We start from the raw sequence: 20,885 nt of genomic DNA on the forward strand, positions 1-20,885 counted from the left end.
CTGATATAAGCGATTAGGATCAAGACTGGATTGAAATGGAAGGGGGGGGGGTTAAAAATTTAGTGCACAAAATAAAAATCGGACCATCCTGAATAACTTTTGATCTAAAGATTGGATCTTTACGTTTTGAGAATTATAATCTTAAAGATTCGAAAGAGGGACCTCAAATATACTAGTCCATTAGTACGGACGAGAGTTTAAGTTATGAAATCAGACACGTAAACACAACTTTTTTGACGAATGCTGATTTCTGATCCCCAAAATAAAGGGGGTAGTAGCAATTTGGGAAATACTATCCCCATAGTTTGGTCCGGAGAGCGGGGCAAAGTATGGACCTCTTAATGTTAATTTTATTTTTCGCTTATTCCGCCATATCTAAAGAACTTTTTAAGTAAATTTAAAAATTTTTGCACAAGATTAGAGAATTCGTTTATCTAAAGATAATTCAATGCAAAATAAAAATTTTGTAAACATTTACTATTTTTTATCATTTTCTTTGAAAAAAAATCGAAAAATTTTTGATTTGTAAGATGTACAATTTTTTTACATCATTTTAAAGAATGTAATTTACAATGAAAATTACAAAATTTGGACGAAATGGGTCGAATATTTTCCGAGAAATTAAATTTTAAAAATACGGCTTCTTTAGAATTCGGTTGCTGAGTAATCTCTCGGCCGATTTCGCAGAATTTCTGCAATCTTCAATGTAAAATTACATTCTTTAAATCGACGTAAGAAATTGCATACCTTACAATTCAACATTTTTTCCACTATTATTAAATAAATAATTTTAAAAAAATAATTATTCAGAGCTATTTTTTTCATAAAACAATATTTGGATAAAAAAATGTATTATTAGGTGGAAAAATGTTTCCATTTGATTAAAAAGTTCTCGAGATATGGCGAAATATGCAAAAAATAAACTTAACTTTAAAGGGTCCAAACTTTGGGCCGCTAGTTCGACCAAACTATTGGGGCCATAATCCCCATGCGGTTACTCCTATATTTTATGGGTCAAAAATTTGAATCCGTTGAAGGTTTATTAATTCAGAGGAAGTACGTTTTTGTGCGTGATTTTCTACCTTAAAACATGGACAGCACTAATTAATTAGCACATTTGAGGTAATTAATAGCCTCCACACGTTTTTTGATAGGTAGTCAGCGCAGACTATTTAAAAAGTGAACCAGTTGTACACATGAATCCAATTTCTTTTCTAAAAGTAATCGAGAGGAATTTACCATATATATTTGAGAAATGAATCTATAGTGGTTGACAAGTAAATAAGACAAACTAATAATATTCATAAATTAAACAAATTTTTAGACATTAATTTCCTACCACTATCTTATTTTTACTACATTTTGTATTAAGTGGTTTTTTCGAGAGCTTGTTTACCTCCATAGTGGTCTGATCGGACTACCTACAAAAAACCGTGTGGAGGCTTTCAGTTATAGGAGGCGTTGGTCACCCCCTCTAACCATTAAGATTAAGTCATAGAACGTTGAGTTCCATGATAATTAGATCAAAAATTATTCCGGGTGGTTCGTTTTAATAATTTGTGTGCTGTACTTTTTCTTAAAAATTATGGCCCCTGGTAACCTAATTCAGGAATAGGGAAAACATAAATAAATTGTTATTCGAAAATTGTCTTCGTTTCTTACTATCCCTTTTATAATCCTCTAGAAATTATTATTTATCGAAAATAAGTTTCAATCATTTTTGGACAAGTAAAGTTTATTGCCAATCAAAAGCATTGTGTGCACTACCAGAATACTAAAATTGAAACTTCATCAAAATCATTTCTTGACATGCAATGTTTATTGTCCCCCATTAGTCTATCTACTTTCTATGTTAGACTTCTCTAAAAAAACTAAAGTTTTATCAAAGATTAAGATGTTTATTTGGTTGCTAACAGAAATTAAAAACAGCATTAATAAAAGTGAAAGCTGTTATAATTTTTAAAAGCTAATTGCTTTCAAAAATCTATCGTTACTTGCGTAGGATACATGCTTTGAATCGCTTAGATTCGTTTTAAAAGCTTGAAAGCTTGAGCTATTCATTTTATCTCTACAAGGAATTTTCCAGTAAATATTTCCTCTGAGCCAATAAAAGATTATTACTCTTATGTCGTATCTCAACTACGTTAAATACAGGAAATCTACGCTATTTGGAAAATATTTTATTGGGTGGTACACTATTAGAAACTAAAGCTTTCAGAATCTTTGGTAATTTCGCCAACTTTTACAAAACCTCACCACAAAGGAGATGGTTGTAGTTCATTTACGTCGCACTAGAGCTGCGCAATGGGCTATTGGCGACGATCGGGGAAACATCCCTGAGATATTCCGAAGACATGCCATCGCACTTTTGATCCTCTGCAGAGAGGATGGCACCCCCGCTTCAGTAGCCCGACAACCTACGCGCGAAGTCGAGCAATTTAAGATAGAACAGTTTCACGAGGTCCCATCTTAGACTGATTCAAGTGAACACTCATCCGCACGCAGTCAGTGATGCTTGACTTCGGTGTTCAGCTGGGATACGTAACAAGTAGTGATGTAAAAAATAATTTGAAATCATATTTATTTAGGGCAGAATAAAATATTAAAGCATAAGCTTAGCTTCCACTAGTTTTTCGAAAAGAGTAGAAAGTTGGTTTATTATTGCTTTATTGAAATTACATATATTTGCAGGCTTTTGTGCTCAAGTTAGGCTTATAAGTCTTTGTCAAGTTGTAGGACAGATAGAACAATTTAGAGAAGGACATCACAAAGAATACATCCAGGGATATGGCGGGATTCGAACCCGCTACCTCCACGCTTTGCATATCGCTCGGCCAGGGAGACCCCGTAGATGGTTGGTAGGACTGCCAGTGGTATAAAATCTATGAAATTGATGATTAAAATTGTTTTTTTTTCTTTTTTAGCCATAAACAAAATAATGAATCAAGACCAGTCTTTCTTTTCCCTATTTTCGAAATCGTAGTTAGATTTTGTGCAAAATGATATCACTTTTGAAATTGTTTGAGCAGAGTTCCCTCGGAAAATAAAAAAAAATGTTGTTCTACAGTTGTAAGAAGTGACGGTTAATCATATGATTTTAAGTGGGAATTTTCCATTTTTAATAGAATGAAACAAGAAAAATAAGTGCGCCTAAAAGTGCAAGAAGTAGAAAAAAAAGTAATTTATTTCTTCATATCTATCATCACGCATTATATTAAAAACGTTGTAATTTTTAGAAGGAAAAGAGGGCAGGCAAAAATAATAAGTATTTCATTATCTACCACTTCAGGAAAAAAATAATTTTTAATAAATTTTAAAGTATTTTTGTCTTTTGATCAATTTATAAATATTTCTTAAATATTGAAAGGTATTTACATACCTGCCAACTTTTACGCATTTGGCGTAAAATTTTATTTTTACATTTAAAGTGGTAGTAAATATGTACTATTATTTCTTTTACAAACTTATTTTTTAAATGATTTTGATTACCACTATTCTTAAAAAAAATTAAGCATATATATTAATATGTGCTACTATCATGGTTTGCAGTTTAGGCCTTTTCAAATACATCGCATTTATTAGCTTAAAATCGAAATTTTAATTCCATTTTATTACCAGTGGGAAAAATCATAATGGAAGGGATAAAAAGTTGGCAGGTATGTATTTACCAGCAATAAAACATGCTGGTAGATACTGCTGTTCAAAATTTATGATTTTTTCTTATATGGAAGGTGGCACCTTAGTGACAGACATGCGCAACTAATGATAACTAAATTTGATTGCTTTTGAGAGAATGACCCAACATCCTACAAATATATCCGACTTCGCAGAGCTAAGTAGTAAACATGCCCTACTAATAATAATAATGTAAATTGTTTATTTAAAATTATTCAGATATAGTGAAACCTCTAAGAAAGATCACCTCTGTGTACCAACTTTTAAATAGATTAAAAACTTTTAAGTTGGAAAACTATATGGAATTGAAAACTATAATGAACATAGTTCTTAAAGATAGCGTCGTGGAAATTTTAACAAAAATATTTTTTACAATTAAATACGAAAAATATTAAGAAAGAGGTATATCGTAGTACATTCCAGTACAACTGAGAAGAGAAGGGGAAAGGTTCAAGATCGGTGCTCTCCCCAGATGGCGTACTCGAGCCAATTCTTTGCTCGAACGTTGCGATCGCGAATAGGGAAGTATATTTCCTCTGCAGAAGGATGAGAGTAATGGATGATTTAGTTACAGTTTTCGATGAGAAAATATCAAAGTTCTCTTGTAATGGAGATATTTTTTTAGAAAGTCGATAACAATACAATATGCAACGTGCAGCAAAACTATGTAACTCAAAGTTAAACACCCTTTTGGGTGTATAACTTAACGTAAACGTCGCTTACTATTTTAGAGAGGTAACTGAAACAAATATATTTAATAGCAGTAAGAAGCATATAGAATGGTAGTAAGAAGCATATAAAAAGCTTAAATATAAGCCGAGCCGTTACTAGGCTCAGTTTCGCCTGCCTCCTATCTCATACTTTCGTGGAATGCCTATGTGGAATCATCCACACATTGTAAATACAAAGAGGACCCCGTTACTTGTTGCAGTTGCTCAACTCTGTAGTAGTATATTCCTGTAGACAGTGACGGTTGACAACGTTTTACGCTTTCTGTAAAAAATTATTCTAGTGGTAGCTAAGATTATGTTATGTTATGCATTATTTTTTATCCATTTATACTTATTTGTTCACACCACTACATAGCAGAGATGCCAACTTGCTCCGGACAAAGAATAAATATTTTCGAGTGATAGTTTACTAATTGTGATTCTTGGTTTAATAAATTCAATTTATTAGGTTTTTGTCCACCACTATTTCTAAATAATTCGAAGGCTTATATTATTCACCACTTTGTTACAGTCAAGCTATACTAAACCTTTTAAAAAGCAAGCAAAATAAGTCAAATATTTGCATATTTTAGTTGTAGTTATTTACCGCTTTTTAAATTATTTTGGCGTGACCAGAGCAGTTGGCATCTTTGACATAGACATGATTTAAAAGCAGATTTTCTACGCTTTTCGTAAAAATTTGTTCTAGTGGTAGCGAAGTTAATGTTTTAATGTATAATTCTTCATTTATTTAAACTTACTTTTCACACTACCAAAACACATAAGTGATTCCAAAGTTCCTAAGCAACACCACTTTGTTCCAGTTCTCTCCTGGGGAGACCTTTGAAAAGTTGGCGGAATTACCAAAAATTCGGAAAACGTTGGTTTTTAAATGTCTAACACTCTGTATATTATTTTGAAAAAAGCGTTGTAGTTGGGAGGCTTGATGTTGGCAAAATGACCATAAATTCTGAAAGTTATGGTTCTTAAATGTCTACCACGCTATAAAATATCTTACAGAAGCGTAGTTGTTGGTCTGGAAAGTGACCCTTATGGTATTTTTTTCCTACAAGTTTAACAATTAATATTTTTGGAACTAATTATCCAAAGTTAGTTTTTTTTCATTCCGTTGTACTTCCTATTTCTTTTCCTCCATACTATCTTAATTTCAAGTTTCTAAGTCTTATAGTATTTGTGCAGTAAAACGAAATGTAACGTTAACTTGAACCTCAAAACAGCGACACTTATGATTTTTTTTTTTTAATAGATAGAAAGTAAGTAAAATTACTTAAATTATTGAATGATTAAACAATTATAAACTTACCCGTCTCCTTCTGTGTCAATTGACATGCCTTTCATAATTTCAATCATTTTCGACTTATTTAGGAAGATGTATTTAATGTGAAACAGCGCAGAGAGAAGTGATCTGTATCTGTGTGTTTAACAAGATATCTTCTTCTATTTTTTTTTTAATCTCCGCACTTGACTTGTGAGAGATAGGCGACTTATTTAAGAGGTTAGTTTCAAGAGCATTTTAGCCATCTGAAACTGTTGCCGAAATGGAAAAGAGAAATTATGACATCAACAATAATCGATGGGATAAAAAAAAAAGGTCCTTCTAGTTTTGGATTAATGCCAGAGTCTATAAACAAAAACGCTTTCTTAGATGCATTCATTGTTCTCGAATTCGAGTAACGTTTAGGCGTGGAAAGATTTGGATTTTTTACGAATTTCAAACTTCCTCTCGGAAAAGGAAGCTTCGCAAAAGAAAGCTATAAGAAGAGTAGCTCAAGCTAGAGAAGTTATGAGTAGATATTTGGTGAAATAATTTCTTAAAAGGACGCCATACCGAGGGGAAAACTTTTCGTCGCAAATTCTTCTTCACCTCAATCACTAATTTAAAATTAACAAAAAGTGAGTTCAAACAAACCTAGAATAGGCCATAAAGTTTTAAATACTGGTAATAAATTTTTAAAATATTAAAATAAAAAATAAAATATGAGATGATAATTTAAGATTACGCAATAGAGAAGTTCTCTTCCATTTTTTTTTTTTTTTTTTTCATTTTGATATTTAGAATTTCCTTTTTTCATCGATTGAAACTTCATGATTCATTCTAGGTTTGTCTGAATTCGCTTTTCATTCGATTTAAATTTCAAATTAGTTATGGGGATAAAAGAGAATCAGCGATGCAAGTTTGCCCCGCGGTATGGTAAGCGGCGGGGTTAGGGGAAATATAATTGCGGAAGATTAACCCATGTGAACTCTCGGGGGACATTTTACGACTCGTTCATCCCTTTTTTATTAGTAGCTGAGTTTCCCATCCATGTCTGCCTTTTGTGTATATTTAAAGAAAGAATTTCCTGCATTTCCCTCCCCCAGTTTTATCAGTTATTTCGGGGTCATTCTAATGTCTTTCAGTTTGTTCTAGAAATCATATTATTTCTCGCAGTTGCTGAGTTCAGTGAGTTAGTTCCCAATTAGTCATTTCAACTTGTTTACATTGTTCATGAAAATTTTGCCGCAATAAGTATAAGAAACCTTGCAACTTGGTATCTAACAAAATACCACAAACTGAGTATTGAAATCGATAACGTTACCTAACTGTGTACGAAAGACCTTGGTATATCACTTATTAGTGATGAACAACATATAATTTGCGGCTATTCCGCATCTAAAATCAAGAACAAGCTCACGCATTAACCCTTTCGCGCCGACTATCACAAATACGTGCCAGCATAAAATCGTATCAACCAGGGTAAAAAGATAAAACTGGTAATCAAAGTAATTCTTTAGCAGTTTATTTGTGGGCGGAGTTATAATTGTTTGATTTATTTAATTCACCATTACTTTGTTCAAAATAAAAGTATTTAGTTATACTTTGAATTAACATTGATTATATATATGATGAAACTAACAATAATTAAAACAAAAACAAAGTAAGTCTGTCAAATTAGAAACGACTACATTTAAGTTACCGTTTTTTATTTATTTACGTCCTGATCCTGATTTTGTACGAATGCTTTTCTGAATCACCCGTCCCCAAGAGGTTAAACGTTTTTTGTTAGGAATCACCAAGATGAAAGGCATAACTTCTTCATTATATACTAATTTTTAATTTTTTTTAGGACTGTTCGCGCTCTGGTGTTAACCAATTACTATCGACCAAAAATATTCGTAAATTAAATATTTAATTTTCAACTGAATTCCTAAAATTGATATAAGAATAAAGCCTATAAATAATTTAATAAAACAGTTTACGCCACTTTTAAAATTTTTTATAGACTATTGCTTGCATACTATACATCTAGTCGACTTCTTTTTTTGTGGGGGGGGGATATTTAATATATTTTCCCAAAGTGTAAATTTAAAATTTTTGATACATATGAAACCTCTCACAATAACACTACAGAGTTTCTTCACTTTCAGAAAATATTTTATCTAGTGGCAGCAGACGTTAATATTAAAAACGTTATATTTCAATATATTTGAATGAAAGATTTTAATTCACCAATACGCATAAAAAAAAAAACAATTGTTTGAAAGGTCAGACAAATAAATCACTTAATACTAATTCTATTGCCGACCGGCCTGTGTAGGGGTTCGGGAACTGCCCTTGCATCAGAAAGGTTCTGGGTTCGAATTCCGGGCAAGGCATGGATGCTCTTTTCTTCTCTGTACTATCTGTCCTTACTGTGGGAGCAACGTTGGCCCACCTAACATGGTGTCCCTGAAAGAGAGGCCAGCAAATCTGCCTAGTAAATGCCTGAATTGACGAAAAATGTAAACACTGGTGGGCATTAGAAGGAAGAAAAATACTAATTCTATTTGCTAAAGACAATCTCTGCTTTATTTTCTTGTCATTAAAAAAATATTTCACAGAAATCACGTTGGAGAGTACTTTTTTTTATTTATGCTTACAGCAAGTGGTTATTTCATTCTGAAAACAACCACTTTGCTTTTATATAATAAAAAAATAATAAAAAATAAAAAAAATTAAGAAGAAATTAAATTTTGATTTAAACTTGAAAGTTTAAATTGTGAAAGAGCAACCCCCTGTGGGTCTGATCAGGACGAGATTAATCCGAGTAATTTTTAGTGTAGAGAACAACCGGACACGAGTGGCAATAACAAGGACGGTCGGGTTTACACTTTTTTGTTAATGAAGTTTTTTGTGATCTTGCCGTTTTTCATCTTGAATTTTGCTAACTCTTCTCATATTTTGTAAATATTTTTTCTCCGTGTAATTTTCATTTCCCTACTTGTAAATATGTATTTTCTATACATTCAATTATTTGCTACTTATTTCCATGGCAAAGTGCCATTCTTTTTTCTCTACCTTAGCATGTGCCATTATTTGTTGCATTTTATGTAATCTGTCTATTGTTTTTGCTTATGTTCTCATTACAGGATGAATGGGAAAAGGGCCATTATTGGTCTCAGGACCCCAGCTAGACCAAACAGACCAGACCAGATAGTTTAAATTATCAATATTTTAAGTAGACATAAATATCTTTTTTTTTTTGCAAAATAAATTATAAACACGAAACTCTTGTTTCACTAATTTAATTAGTTTCTTTTTGCGGAACTTGTATTAAATTCACAAATTTAATTAAGAGTAAAGTAGTCATAAGCTGAAAGTCTTTTGAATATTAGTAAAAACATTTCTTATCTTTTGAAGATGACCCTGGAAGGGGGGGGGATGAAAAATACTTTTCTCATTTTGATCTTATCTTTCTATACTTATCAAAGCAAGACTATTTTCTGTAATATACTGCTGTAGTTTCTCAATCATTGAGTAATAAATCTTTGCCCAGTAAGAATTGTGTTTCCTATTCAGTTATCTTTTATTTGTAATCTTGTACTTTATCTTGTTCTTAATTGTTACTCAAAAATTGCCGCAACAATTAAAGATGAATGATATCTTGTAATTCTACAAGATGTTTGTGATTCTAAACTCACTGATTTAGATCTCTATGGAAACGGTTTTTTTCTATGGATCTTTATAAAAACGTTTTAATTAGATCGTTATAAAAACGCTTTTTTTAAACCTATGCAGAATTGTTCTGATTAGATGTTTGTAGAAACATTTTTATTAGATCTATGCAGAATTGTTTTTATTAAATGTTTGTAGAAACATTTTTATTAGATGTTAATAGAAACATTTTTATAGGATGTTAGTAACAACATTTTAATTCGATGTTAATAGAAACATTGCATATTTGCAGAAAAAATTTTATTCGATGTTTTTAGAAATATTTTTTTGGATGTTTGAAGAAACCTTTTTATTATATGTTTATATAAACGTTTTTATTAGATGTTTGTAGAAACACTTTCAATAGATGTATATATTTATAGAAATATTTTTATTTGATGCTTGTAAAAATATTTATATTAAATGATTGTAGAAACATTTTTATTAAATGCTTCTAGAAACGTTTTTATTTTTATTATATCTGATAACGATTTCATTAAATATTTTTAAAATTGTTTTCAGAAGATTTTATAGCAGGGCTCGTAATGTCCTTAAAAAGTTTTAAAAGAAGTTACAAAAGTGAGAAAATAAAAATGTATTTTTATAAATTCGCGTTCACCACTATATTTAATTTTTCCAGATAAGGATATCTAGTAATAAATTCTTGATGTTCATATTTATGATGATAAATTAAAAGCTAATAAAAATATCTTTGTAATTCTTTTTTTTAAATATTATCGCTACTTTTTTTTAGTTTTTTAAGGACAGTTCGAGTCCTTTTATAGAAACAGTGTTATAATTTTTGATCTTTATGAAAACGTTTCTATTATATCTTTATTCAAAGTTTTTTTATTTTTTAGATAATCAGATCCAGAGTAATGTAAATTAATCGGACCGTGCGTGTATTTCTTAAGTCTGGGATGCCCTTAATATCTAAAAGAATTTTGACTTTTAACTTGATTGCCTCATATTTTTTACCATTAGTTCATAATTTTTTTCATGATTGGTTCACAATTTTTACCATGCGTAAAAGTTTGCTTTTTTTTAAAACTATTTTTATGCATTTGGTGCTTCCAAGTCCGGGGCATAATTTTCAAAAGTAATCTGATAATCAAACAAAACAGTTTAGAACGTATTCTGTTGGAACAAATCAAGAAACCACCAACTTCATTTAAAATTAGTTAGTTCTAATAAAAACTAATAATTCTCATGAAATAGAATTTATTGGTTCGTAATCTTAAAAATAATAAACATAGCTAGTCGTTCAAAAGTGATCTAGACATACATGTTTATAACGAATATAAAATCGTTCGTGATCTAAATTGTTGTCGCGATGAAACAAAAATAAATTAAGACGATGCTAAAAACCTTTTAACAGTTAAGAAAATTATGTAAAAATTAATACACGATGTTCATAAGAAAATATTCTAATTTGAAAAATATATTATACTGTGCATAAATGAAACTAAATAACTAATACTTACAAATATAACTAACAACAGCAATACCTAAATTTTAATTCATTGAAATCATATAGTTCGAATTATGACAAATTTATAAAACAAATCATTAAATGCTTTTATACGTAATACATACACAAAAGTGATAATTATAAAATTATTTCGTTAGATTGCATATAAACTGTCTAAAATTTTTACTTTTAAATAAAAATGCATTTATTTTTTAGGTGATGATTAAAAAGAAAGTACTTCCAAATTTTTTTTTTTTTTTTTGAAGCTTTGGAAAATTCTTCAGGAACATTTGCCTTCCTCAACATTGCTCAAACAACGTCTCCTATAACTGAAAGCCTCCACACGGTTTTTTGTAGGTAGTCCGATCAGACCACCATGAAAATAAACCTATTAGGAAGGAACCATTCAACATGAAATCTATAAAAAATTAGAAACTGGTAGCAGTTATATGTCTAAATTTTTTTTTAATTTATGAATATAATTGGTTTGTTTTATTTACTTGTCAACCACTAAGGATTCAATTCTCAAATATATATGATAAATTTCTTTTAAGTACTTTTATAATATAATTTGGGTTCATGCACACAAGTGGTTCGCTTTTTAAATAATCTGCGCAGACTACTCATAAGAAACCGTGTGGAGGCTCAAAGCTTCCTATAAAAATTTAAATAGTGGTAAGATTTTTATGACATTTTTCGTTTCTTTTTTGGATGAAACCAGATATTTTAACCTTTTCGATACAGGCGAGTCATAAATGTACTCGTATGGAATCAGAAACAGGATGGAAAAAAATAAAAAGCGGTAGCTTAAGTTGGGCATAGCTAATTTGACAACCTTATTTTTGCTTCCTCTTTAAATCTATTACATCCAATCTATGTGTGTTAAAAGTGTAACTATATAATTTTTAATTTGAACTAAGTATTGGTGATTACGAAACTATTATCACCCAGCGCACAAATAAACTGCAATAAAAATAGTCAGGCTACCAGTTTTATCTTTTTTACCCTGATTATCGACACCCTGAAAATGCAAATATGACTCGCCCTTCTCTACTACTACTACTTTATGTTAACAATATATTTTATAATATTTACATTTGATGGGGTGTTATATTTCTGAATTGAAACGATGGCTAAGTTAAGTATTTTGTTAGCTTTAATTAATATAAAATTTTGTTTTGATAACTTGGAGTAAATTGGCCACACTATTTTAATTTTTTTATATGACTCTTCGACCACTATCTCCAACCGACGTTATGACTATGAGTTAAACAATAAGACAGTTAAACGGTTATAAGTTCTTCAATAAAATAGTTAAACGCCTATGAGTTAAATAATTAATGAGTTAAACGCCCATAAGCTAAAGAATTAATGAGTTAAACGCCCATGAGTTAACCCTTTGCACTCGGATGTCACCCCTGTGGCGCCATCAAGAATCACCACTATAAAATTGAAAAATTTTATACCTTAATAATTAGCAACCAAATTAATTTTAAAATTTTAAAAATTATATACAAATACTGAATTCTTTATTATTTTAATGGTTTCGTTCCTATATTAGTTCAAATAGCATTTTAAAGTACGTGCAGTGCAAAGGATAGAACAATAAAACAGTTAAACGCCTATGAGTTAACCCTTTGCATTCCGATTTCGCCTCTCTGTGGTGCCATCAATAATTACCACTGCAAAATTAAAAATTTTTATAGTTCAATAAATAGTAACCATGGTGTGTTAAGAAGATATTTAAATGATATATAAACAGGGATGCCAACTGCTCCGCTCTCTGGAAAAGTTTTAATAAACTGGTAGTGAATTAATTAGTATATTTTGTAAAATAAGAATAGTTACGCCTACTTTAAAAAACAGTAACCAAATAAATAATTCCTTTAGGTGCATGTTATATGATTCTTATAATTTTTGATATTTAGTGGTGGAAAAAATAATTAAAATTAAAAATACTAAACTGAAAATAACTTAAATTTCGTTACCGCTAGAAAATACGAAGCGGAGCAAGTTGGCATCTCTGTGAAAATATTGCAATGTAAATTTTAAATGGCTTAGTCTTTAAATAAGTTTCAACAGCATTTTAAAGTACGCGGATTGCATAGGGTTAAATAATAACAGAATTAACACCCATGATTAAAAGAGTTGAGCGCCTAAGAGTTAAACAATAAAAGAGATAAGCAATTAGGGAGTTTAACACCCATGAGGTTAAATAATAAAAAAGATAAACGCCAGTGCCTTAAATAATAAAAGAGTTAAATGCCTGTGAGTTAAAAAGTAAAAGAACTAAACATTACCTGAATGTGTAGTCTCCTAGGACACAGAAATTATTCGACTGAGGAACTTTACAGGAAAAACACATTCCATTTTCAATTAAAGAGTTGAAATTCATTGTCAAAATAATAATGAGAAATGGAGGGTTTTTTTTTCAGTTGCTTAATAAATTAATAACAAATAGTAATTCTATGGGTACAGACCAAACCTATAGTGCATATAATATACGAACCGAACTCTTTTAAACGGTAGAAAGAACCTTTTTATAGCCGGCGAAAAAACTAGTAACGGATTACACGGATTAAATTTCCTCTTCCAAAATCTCAATGAATGAAAGTGTAACCAGGTTCTGGTTCGCGAAACAAAGCCTTGAGGCTTCTTTTCTTGTAACTGTATCCGTATTCTTGACTTTCGTAATCGAAACTTTCATTAGAAACCAGTACTCACTCTCCAATAGTTCGACGAACGATATCGCTTACTACACACACTAAAGGTCATGTTTGTGGAAATACTATCACACAATATTTACCTCGTAAATAAAACATTATTAAAAACACATCTAAGTTAGTTAGAATACAAGCAAAGAGAAGGGAAACGATTTCTTGTAAAATGAGACTCTAATATTGATTTAAATTTAAGATAATGAACGCACGTTGAGGTATTTTTAATGTGTTACAGTTTCAGTGAAAGTGTAACGAAGTAACAAATGATTTCTTTCTCAGATTTCGAAATTGATTAATAGATTTCATTCTCGATTCAAATAAGATCGACAGACGACATTTTTTAGCCCATCAATGCCCAGCGACATAGGACTGATAGTTTATATACATCAAAGCGGAAAAGATCCAAAACTCATTCCATTTCTTTTTTCTTTTTTCTTTTAACTATGTAAAATATCCCTAACACCAAAAACTAGTCTATTAGTTGTAAGCTGAACACAGGAACTTGCTATCAGGTAAGGTCTAAACACAGGTAACAGGTCTGAACACAGGAACACTGCCAGCTTTCTACGCTTTTAGTACAAATTTATTCTAGCGGTAGTTAAGTTTATGTTCTTATGTATTATTTTTTACTCATTTAAATTTAGTTTCTTAAGTTCATATGCAATGCCACTTTGTTCCAACTCTCTGATGGTGAGACTTTTAAAATATTGACCGAATTACCAAAAAAACAGAAAGCTTTGGTTTTTAGATGTCTACCACTCTTTAAAATATTTTGCAAAAAAGGTAGTAGTTGGCAGGCCTGCTAAAAAAGTAGTAGAGTGCTTAATACAGCATTGGGGTGAGTTTATTTATTTAAATTTTTTTTTTTTTGGTCTTATCTCGCGACTAAGAATGAAATTATTTTTATACTTCTACTGCGAGCCGCGTTAGCCTTCCACTGAGGTGAGCCTGGTCCGAATCCCAGTGATGGCTGGTCGATACGAATCCATATCTGGCTCGTACTGACCACAGTGCTGACGGGAAATGTCCTCAGTGGTAGACGGATCATAGGTTAGAGTTCCTTTGCCGTCAGAGTAACCGTGGGAAGTTCTCGCGGTCTTCTTCTCCATGTAACGTAAATGCGAGATAGTTCTGTCAAAAAGTACTCCAGGAAGGCAAAATTTCTCCCAACTCTTGATCCAGAAGTTCCCTCGTCTTTTGGCTTGGGTTCAAAATTACTAGGCAACGAAGTTGAACATTAGAAGACGTAAACCCAAATATTGGGTTGGCTATTCAACGACAATTATAAAATGAAATACTTCTACTATGCTAAAATGTCACGAACTCATACTTAGGTAGTTTCTGTCATTTCAAGGCTACCGGACAGATTTTATATTGTTATTAAATTTTAATACTTAAAACTTTGTCAATGTCTTGAAAATAGTAAAAATTAAAATCAAAGTATTTTCGCACTGGCAACTGTTAAACGGTGAAAAAAATTGGTTAATATGTTGTTTAAAACTACTTATCGCGTTAGGATCGTTGGAGGGATTGAAAAGTTAGAATATTTAAACACAGTTGTGCAGAAAAATTGGTTTGGTTACCATTAAAGTTTATGCGTGGTACAAGATAAATTTGAAAGTTGACCAAGCATGGCACCATAGGCGGCTAGTACCATACTTATTATATTTTTAAAGTCAAGATCCAAATCTGTCGAAGAAAAGGTATGTTTATGAAGAGAAAATACGTATTTGTGTCATATATCGTAACTTATTATATCGTCTTCAGAAATTAATTTGCATATTTATGTACTGTATTTCCATATTTTAAATTGTTCCTTATTTTGCGTGCTTTACAGTAAGAAAAAAATGAACAAAAAAAAACCATTCACTCTGAGTGACTTTTGATCTGATAATCAGGTTTTCTACACACGATATTTTAAGTAAATCTTCTACTTGTGTCAATAATCAATCTATAAAGACCGTTTCTCGAAAACAGATTGGTTACTAAAATGTATCGCGAAGACCATGACGTAAAAAATAATCAATATTTCTCCTCAAGAGATTTATTTACCTAAAAATAATGCGGTGAGGAAACCCCAAAATTAATTTATGAGCCACAGGAATATGGATTAGATTTAAGAATAGAGTGAGTGCCCTTTGGATTAGGATATACCTTATTGGATATACCTTATTAGGATATACCTTAGGATAAACCTTATATTAATATTATACCTTGGAGATTTTACTGAATAAGCAATCTTACATTGTCCTATTATTTCAATCTTGATTAATTATTATAAGAAATAATCATTCTTAAGTAACTTTCCTTGTTTTCTGTAAGAATATAAAAATCTCCACAATAAGGGGAGCATTCGATTGTAAAGGTTTAGCGTAATGTAAATGGTTCTTTAATAAAAAATTGCGTACATTACTAAAACTGAGTATAATTTCTGAGCCCTTTAATGGTAACATAATTTCAATTAAAACGATTGAAAAAGTCACTATTTCTTTTCTTTGAGAAAATTATGTAAAACTAAGTGTACGTACAAGATGCGTATTCCTTTTTAGTTTTATTTACTTATTTATTTTGGCTTATTTTTAGTTTACATGTTTGATCAGTGCTCAAATCTAGTTCAAAATATTTTGGGAAATATATTGAGAAATAAACACGATTCTGGGCATAATATATCAATTGTTTTCGACTTTTTATATCAATTATATCAATTGCAATCAACTATTTAGTGCGTTACTTTTGAACTCTCCAGCCCGGAAATATCATGGGCACGAGAAATAGAGAGAGAAGCTTTACCCAGTTTTTTTTTAATTGAAAAATACATTTTTACCGTAGTAATCGCTAAATACAATTTTGAAGCTAAACATAAATTAATAATATTACATCATAATACTTACTCATCGCCACTTAATTTCTCAACAATCCCGTTTTCAATATAATAATTTTCACTTTTTCCCATTGTAGCTTTCTTACTAGAAATACTTTGTACGCAAACTGTTACTTTTAGAAATCAAAATCCTTTTCCGCGACACGCAAAACCATCTTATATAGAAATCACATAATTAATTACAATAGATGATTGATCAATAAAATTCGGTATTGCGAGTCACTTTTTGATCCATTTTATTATTAAAAGTAAATAGATATTTTCGTTGTAACAATGAAGATCAAAGAGCGGCTTTACTTCAAAGAAATATTATCGCTGAAAACATTTTTGCGGCATGTCGGTGAAAAGCTTTGTAAATTATCACTTTCCTGCAATGAATTATTGTCAAATCAAAAATCAATCATAAAATTATACAAGATGCGGATATTAATTTCCTGCACAAAAAAAAAAGATATGAAAATATTCTACATGCATATTTATTGTGTATCGAAGCGACCGACATGCGTTTCTGCACTCGACTGAGAAAAAAAGCTCAAAAACAAATTGTAAAGTCCTCTTTCCGAATGCTTTTCAATACTTAATTCTTAACATATCTAACATCTTTAACTCTTTTTCCTTCATAAAAATCGCAACAAAAAAAATTTTAAAGTCCTTTTTCAGAATGCTCTTGAATTCTGACGATTAAATGTATCGGCAATCTTTATTCTTAACGAAGTTTCAAAAACAAATTTTAATGTCCTCATTTGGAATGTTCTTCAGATCAGATGCCTAAATGCATCCGAAATCTTTAAATCTTCTTCTTTTATAAATGTACCAAAAACAAGTTTTCAGTCCTTTTTCAGAATGCTCTTTAATTCTGACGATTAAATGTATCGGCAATCTTTATTCTTAACAAAGTTTCAAAAACATATTTTAATGTCCTCATTTGGAATGTTCTTCAGATCAGATGCCTAAATGCATCCGAAATCTTTAAATCTTCTTCTTTTATAAATGTCCCAAAAACAAGTTTTCAGTCCTTTTTCAGAATGCTCTTCAATTCTGACGACTAAATGTATCGGCAATCTTTATTTTTAGCAAAGTTTCAAAACCAAATTTTAATGTCCTCATTTGGAATGTTCTTCAGATCAGATGCCTAGATGCATCCGAAATCTTTAAATCTTCTTCATTTATAAATGTCCCAAAAACAAGTTTTCAGTCCTTTTTCAGAATGCTCTTCAATCCTGACGATTAAATGTATCGGAAATCTTTAAATCTTTTTTTCATTAGCAAAGTCTTAAAAGCAAATTTTAAAGTCATCTTTCGGAACACTCTTTATGTGTCTGTCATAGTTACGGTAACATGAAGTAACATGATTTATCCGTTACCATGAGTATGATTAATAACAATGGGGAGCAAATTCAAGTGTGGAGATTTCAAAACTAAAATTTTTTGATTCGATATTCATGAAATACATACATAAGTCTTTGATACCAAGCTTGTATGATTGTTTGGGTAATGGGCCGTTCAACGACCGTTAAAAAATAAATTAAAATTTACCCTAACTTAAAATAAATGGTCAATTAAACAATTAAAATGACTTTTCTAAATTAGATTCTGTCAATAGAACCTTCCCCTCAACTTTCATCCTAATTTACTGAAAAGACGTTGCATATGTCTCATAAGTAGAAAAAGAGAGAAAACAGTGAAGTTTGTTTAGAAAATGTTTTTATATCACTCAAAATTTTTCCTTAAATTTTGTCAGATAGACAAACAAAACACTTTCATAATTATTAAATCGCAATCGTTCACTAGATCGCTTGGTAGAGTAAAGCATTCCCATTACAGCCTGTTGTAAGCCAGGATAATCCTGGAGGATAAAGTTCCAAAATTTCGTGTGGCAATGTGATCGTATTGTTCCTTAGCAAATTAGAAAATTCAGCAAATTACAAATTTAGCGAATTTAGATCAAAAAAGTAAGGTCATAATTTGTTTTCTAATTTCGATTTTAGTCTGTATTTTAACATCGAAAATAATAAAAGAGACTATAGTAAGGAATAATTTATTGCATATTTTAGTTGTCACTTTAGATTTGTCTTTTTTTAAAATTATTTTTAGTTAACCAGAAATGAGAGTAAACGAACAAATGACTCCGCTGGGCTTACAGAGATATCAACTGCTCCGGGTTCGACAAACTGTTTTAACATGTTCACGCCGGGGTGACCCACCGGTGGGTCACGCTAGATTGTCTCATCTTGACGGCGCACCGAAGTAAAAACTGGTAACAAATAAATTTAATTTTTTAGTTTTTTTCCGGGAATAATAAAATTTCATAACTACCAATTGTTTTTAACGGATGCAATTTTTATATTGAATTGCGTCTTCACCGTTATAAACTTCCTTACAGTGATTTGTTATTGTTGAGAATAGATTAACTCCTCCCGAATATTTTCTAATATTGAAATAGTTCTTCTACCAGTATTTTCTCTTTCCCCCCTTTCTTTCTCGTTAGAGAACTACAAACCAATTTTTATAGATTTTCGGTCAATTTTTCCAACTTTTTGAAGGACTCAACACAGCTTAACCGTATGTTATTGTTCATTTATTAGAATTACATATATATGCAGGCTTGTATGAGTAATTTAGGCCTATAAATCTTTATCAAGTAGAAAGACAGATGGATCAATTCAGGGAAGAGCATCACGAAGAATACATCAGAGTAACGGCGGGATTCGAGCCTGCCACCTCCTAGCGTCGCACAGCGTTTGGCGGATGATACTGCTCAGTCAATGATGCCCCCGGGTTAACTGCAATAAAGTGGCGTATCAGATAAGCAGCTGAGTTATTTAGAAGTAGTGGAGAGTTAAAACCCTAAAAATCGAAATTTTAAACCAAGATTCATTCATTAAAAGCCTACCATTCGAAAATATTTATCTGTTATCCAGAGCAAGTTGGCATTTCTGTGGAAACATTGAGGTGGCTATAACAATGGTCATTTCCATATTAACTGAGTCTTTCAGAGGCTGTAACAGGGCTGTCAACTTTCTACACTTTTTGTAAAAATTTATTCTAGTGGTAGGTAAATTAATGTATTAATTCATTATTTTTTATTTATTTAAACATTCTGTACCACTACTCATAAATGATTTAAAAGTTCATATGCAAAGTCACTTTATTCTAGCTCTTTGGTGGTGAGGCATTTAAAATGTCGGCAAAATTGCCAAAAAAATTCTGAAATCTTTTGCTTTTAACCCTTTGTACTCCCCGTACTTTTAAGCGCCGTTCGATTTAATATCTGCACTATAGCATTTGTAATACACAATATAGTATTATTATACAATTTTAAAATTCTTAAAATAATGTGGCCCCGCAGTGGACTGATCGTTAAGACACGGTTCCCAGCAGATCACAGATGTNAAGCATCACTGGCTGCGGTCAGTGTGCGGGTGAGTGACCACTTGGATCAGTCTGCGTAGGGACAGAGGGTGTGCGTTATAGGTCCTCGTTTAACTGTTCTACCGTAAAGTGCTCGACTTCGCGCGCAGGTCATCGGGCTACTGGAGCGGGGGTGCTACCCCCTCTGCTGGGGATCAAAATTGTGATGGCATGTCTTCGGATCATCCTCAGGGATGTTTCCCAGACCGTGACCAATAGCCCATTGTACAGCTCTAGTGCGACGTAAATGAACAAAACAAATAAAATAACTCATACTCATATGTGATGGTTATCTTAGCATCAGCCCCGCTAGGGGCTCTAACTAATTCATCTGAAAGGAAATAAATAATAAATCGCCGAAGCGCAACTGAAAGGTGAAAGTTGGGGTTCAGTATCTTTTACTGAGAGAAAATTAAAATGAAGTAGTGAGATTGAACAAACAAGTTTGAGAGAGAGAGAAGAGGTTTTGTGGCAGACTGCCTCGCCTCCCTTCGAGGTATTACCCCGAGCTTCACAGGTGCACAGTAGCCACATAGCCCCAGGGAAAAGGGGAAATACATAATAAATGCGCAAAATTATTTACAAGTATTTACAGCTATTTACAAAATTTACGGGACAAAACTCCGTCGGATAGGAAAAAGGCGGTTGCCGGGCTATATTTTATGTTGTCTTTGATGAGCTCAAAATCAAAATTTTTAAAGTAATTGCACGTATGACAAGAGAGTGCATCTCTGAAGAAACTTGCACATAGTTCAGCTATGTGCTCATCTATTTTGTTGATTTTTAACTCTCGTCTTAGATCTTTCATTCTCATGGATCTGGGGGCTCCTGTGATATATCTGAGGAATTTATTTTGAGTGATCTCCAGTTTCTTTTTTTGACTAACAGTGGTTGTGCTCCATGCAGGGGCTGCGTAGCTGATGATCGGTCGAATACATTGGAGGTATAGGGTTCGTTTTGTTTTGAGAGATAGTTTTGAATTATAGTTTAATATTGGTTTCAGAGATCTATAGGCTCCTTGCGCTTTGCTAATAATATTTTC

At 31.6% G+C, this 20,885-nt stretch overlaps 1 protein-coding gene across 4 annotated transcripts in view; it reads right to left on the reverse strand.

Moving 5' to 3' along the window:
* LOC107450876 (purine nucleoside phosphorylase) overlaps positions 1–16,619 on the reverse strand; it is a 59,530-nt gene extending 42,911 nt beyond the window's left edge. Inside the window, exon 1 of one of the 4 annotated variants that reach the window (XM_071181937.1) lies at positions 16,443–16,619. In XM_071181937.1, the coding sequence (XP_071038038.1) occupies positions 16,443–16,504 (62 nt within the window). In that variant the 5' untranslated portion in view covers positions 16,505–16,619. Of the gene's footprint in view, positions 1–5,709; positions 5,951–13,131; positions 13,556–16,442 lie in introns of those variants that run through there. The other 3 variants (XM_071181935.1, XM_071181938.1, XM_071181936.1) reach the window with 3 other exon arrangements.
* Positions 16,620–20,885: the final 4,266 nt, after the last annotated feature.

Source organism: Parasteatoda tepidariorum, chromosome 6 (assembly GCF_043381705.1).
Source record: "Parasteatoda tepidariorum isolate YZ-2023 chromosome 6, CAS_Ptep_4.0, whole genome shotgun sequence".
Classification (NCBI taxonomy): Eukaryota; Metazoa; Arthropoda; class Arachnida; order Araneae; family Theridiidae; genus Parasteatoda; species Parasteatoda tepidariorum.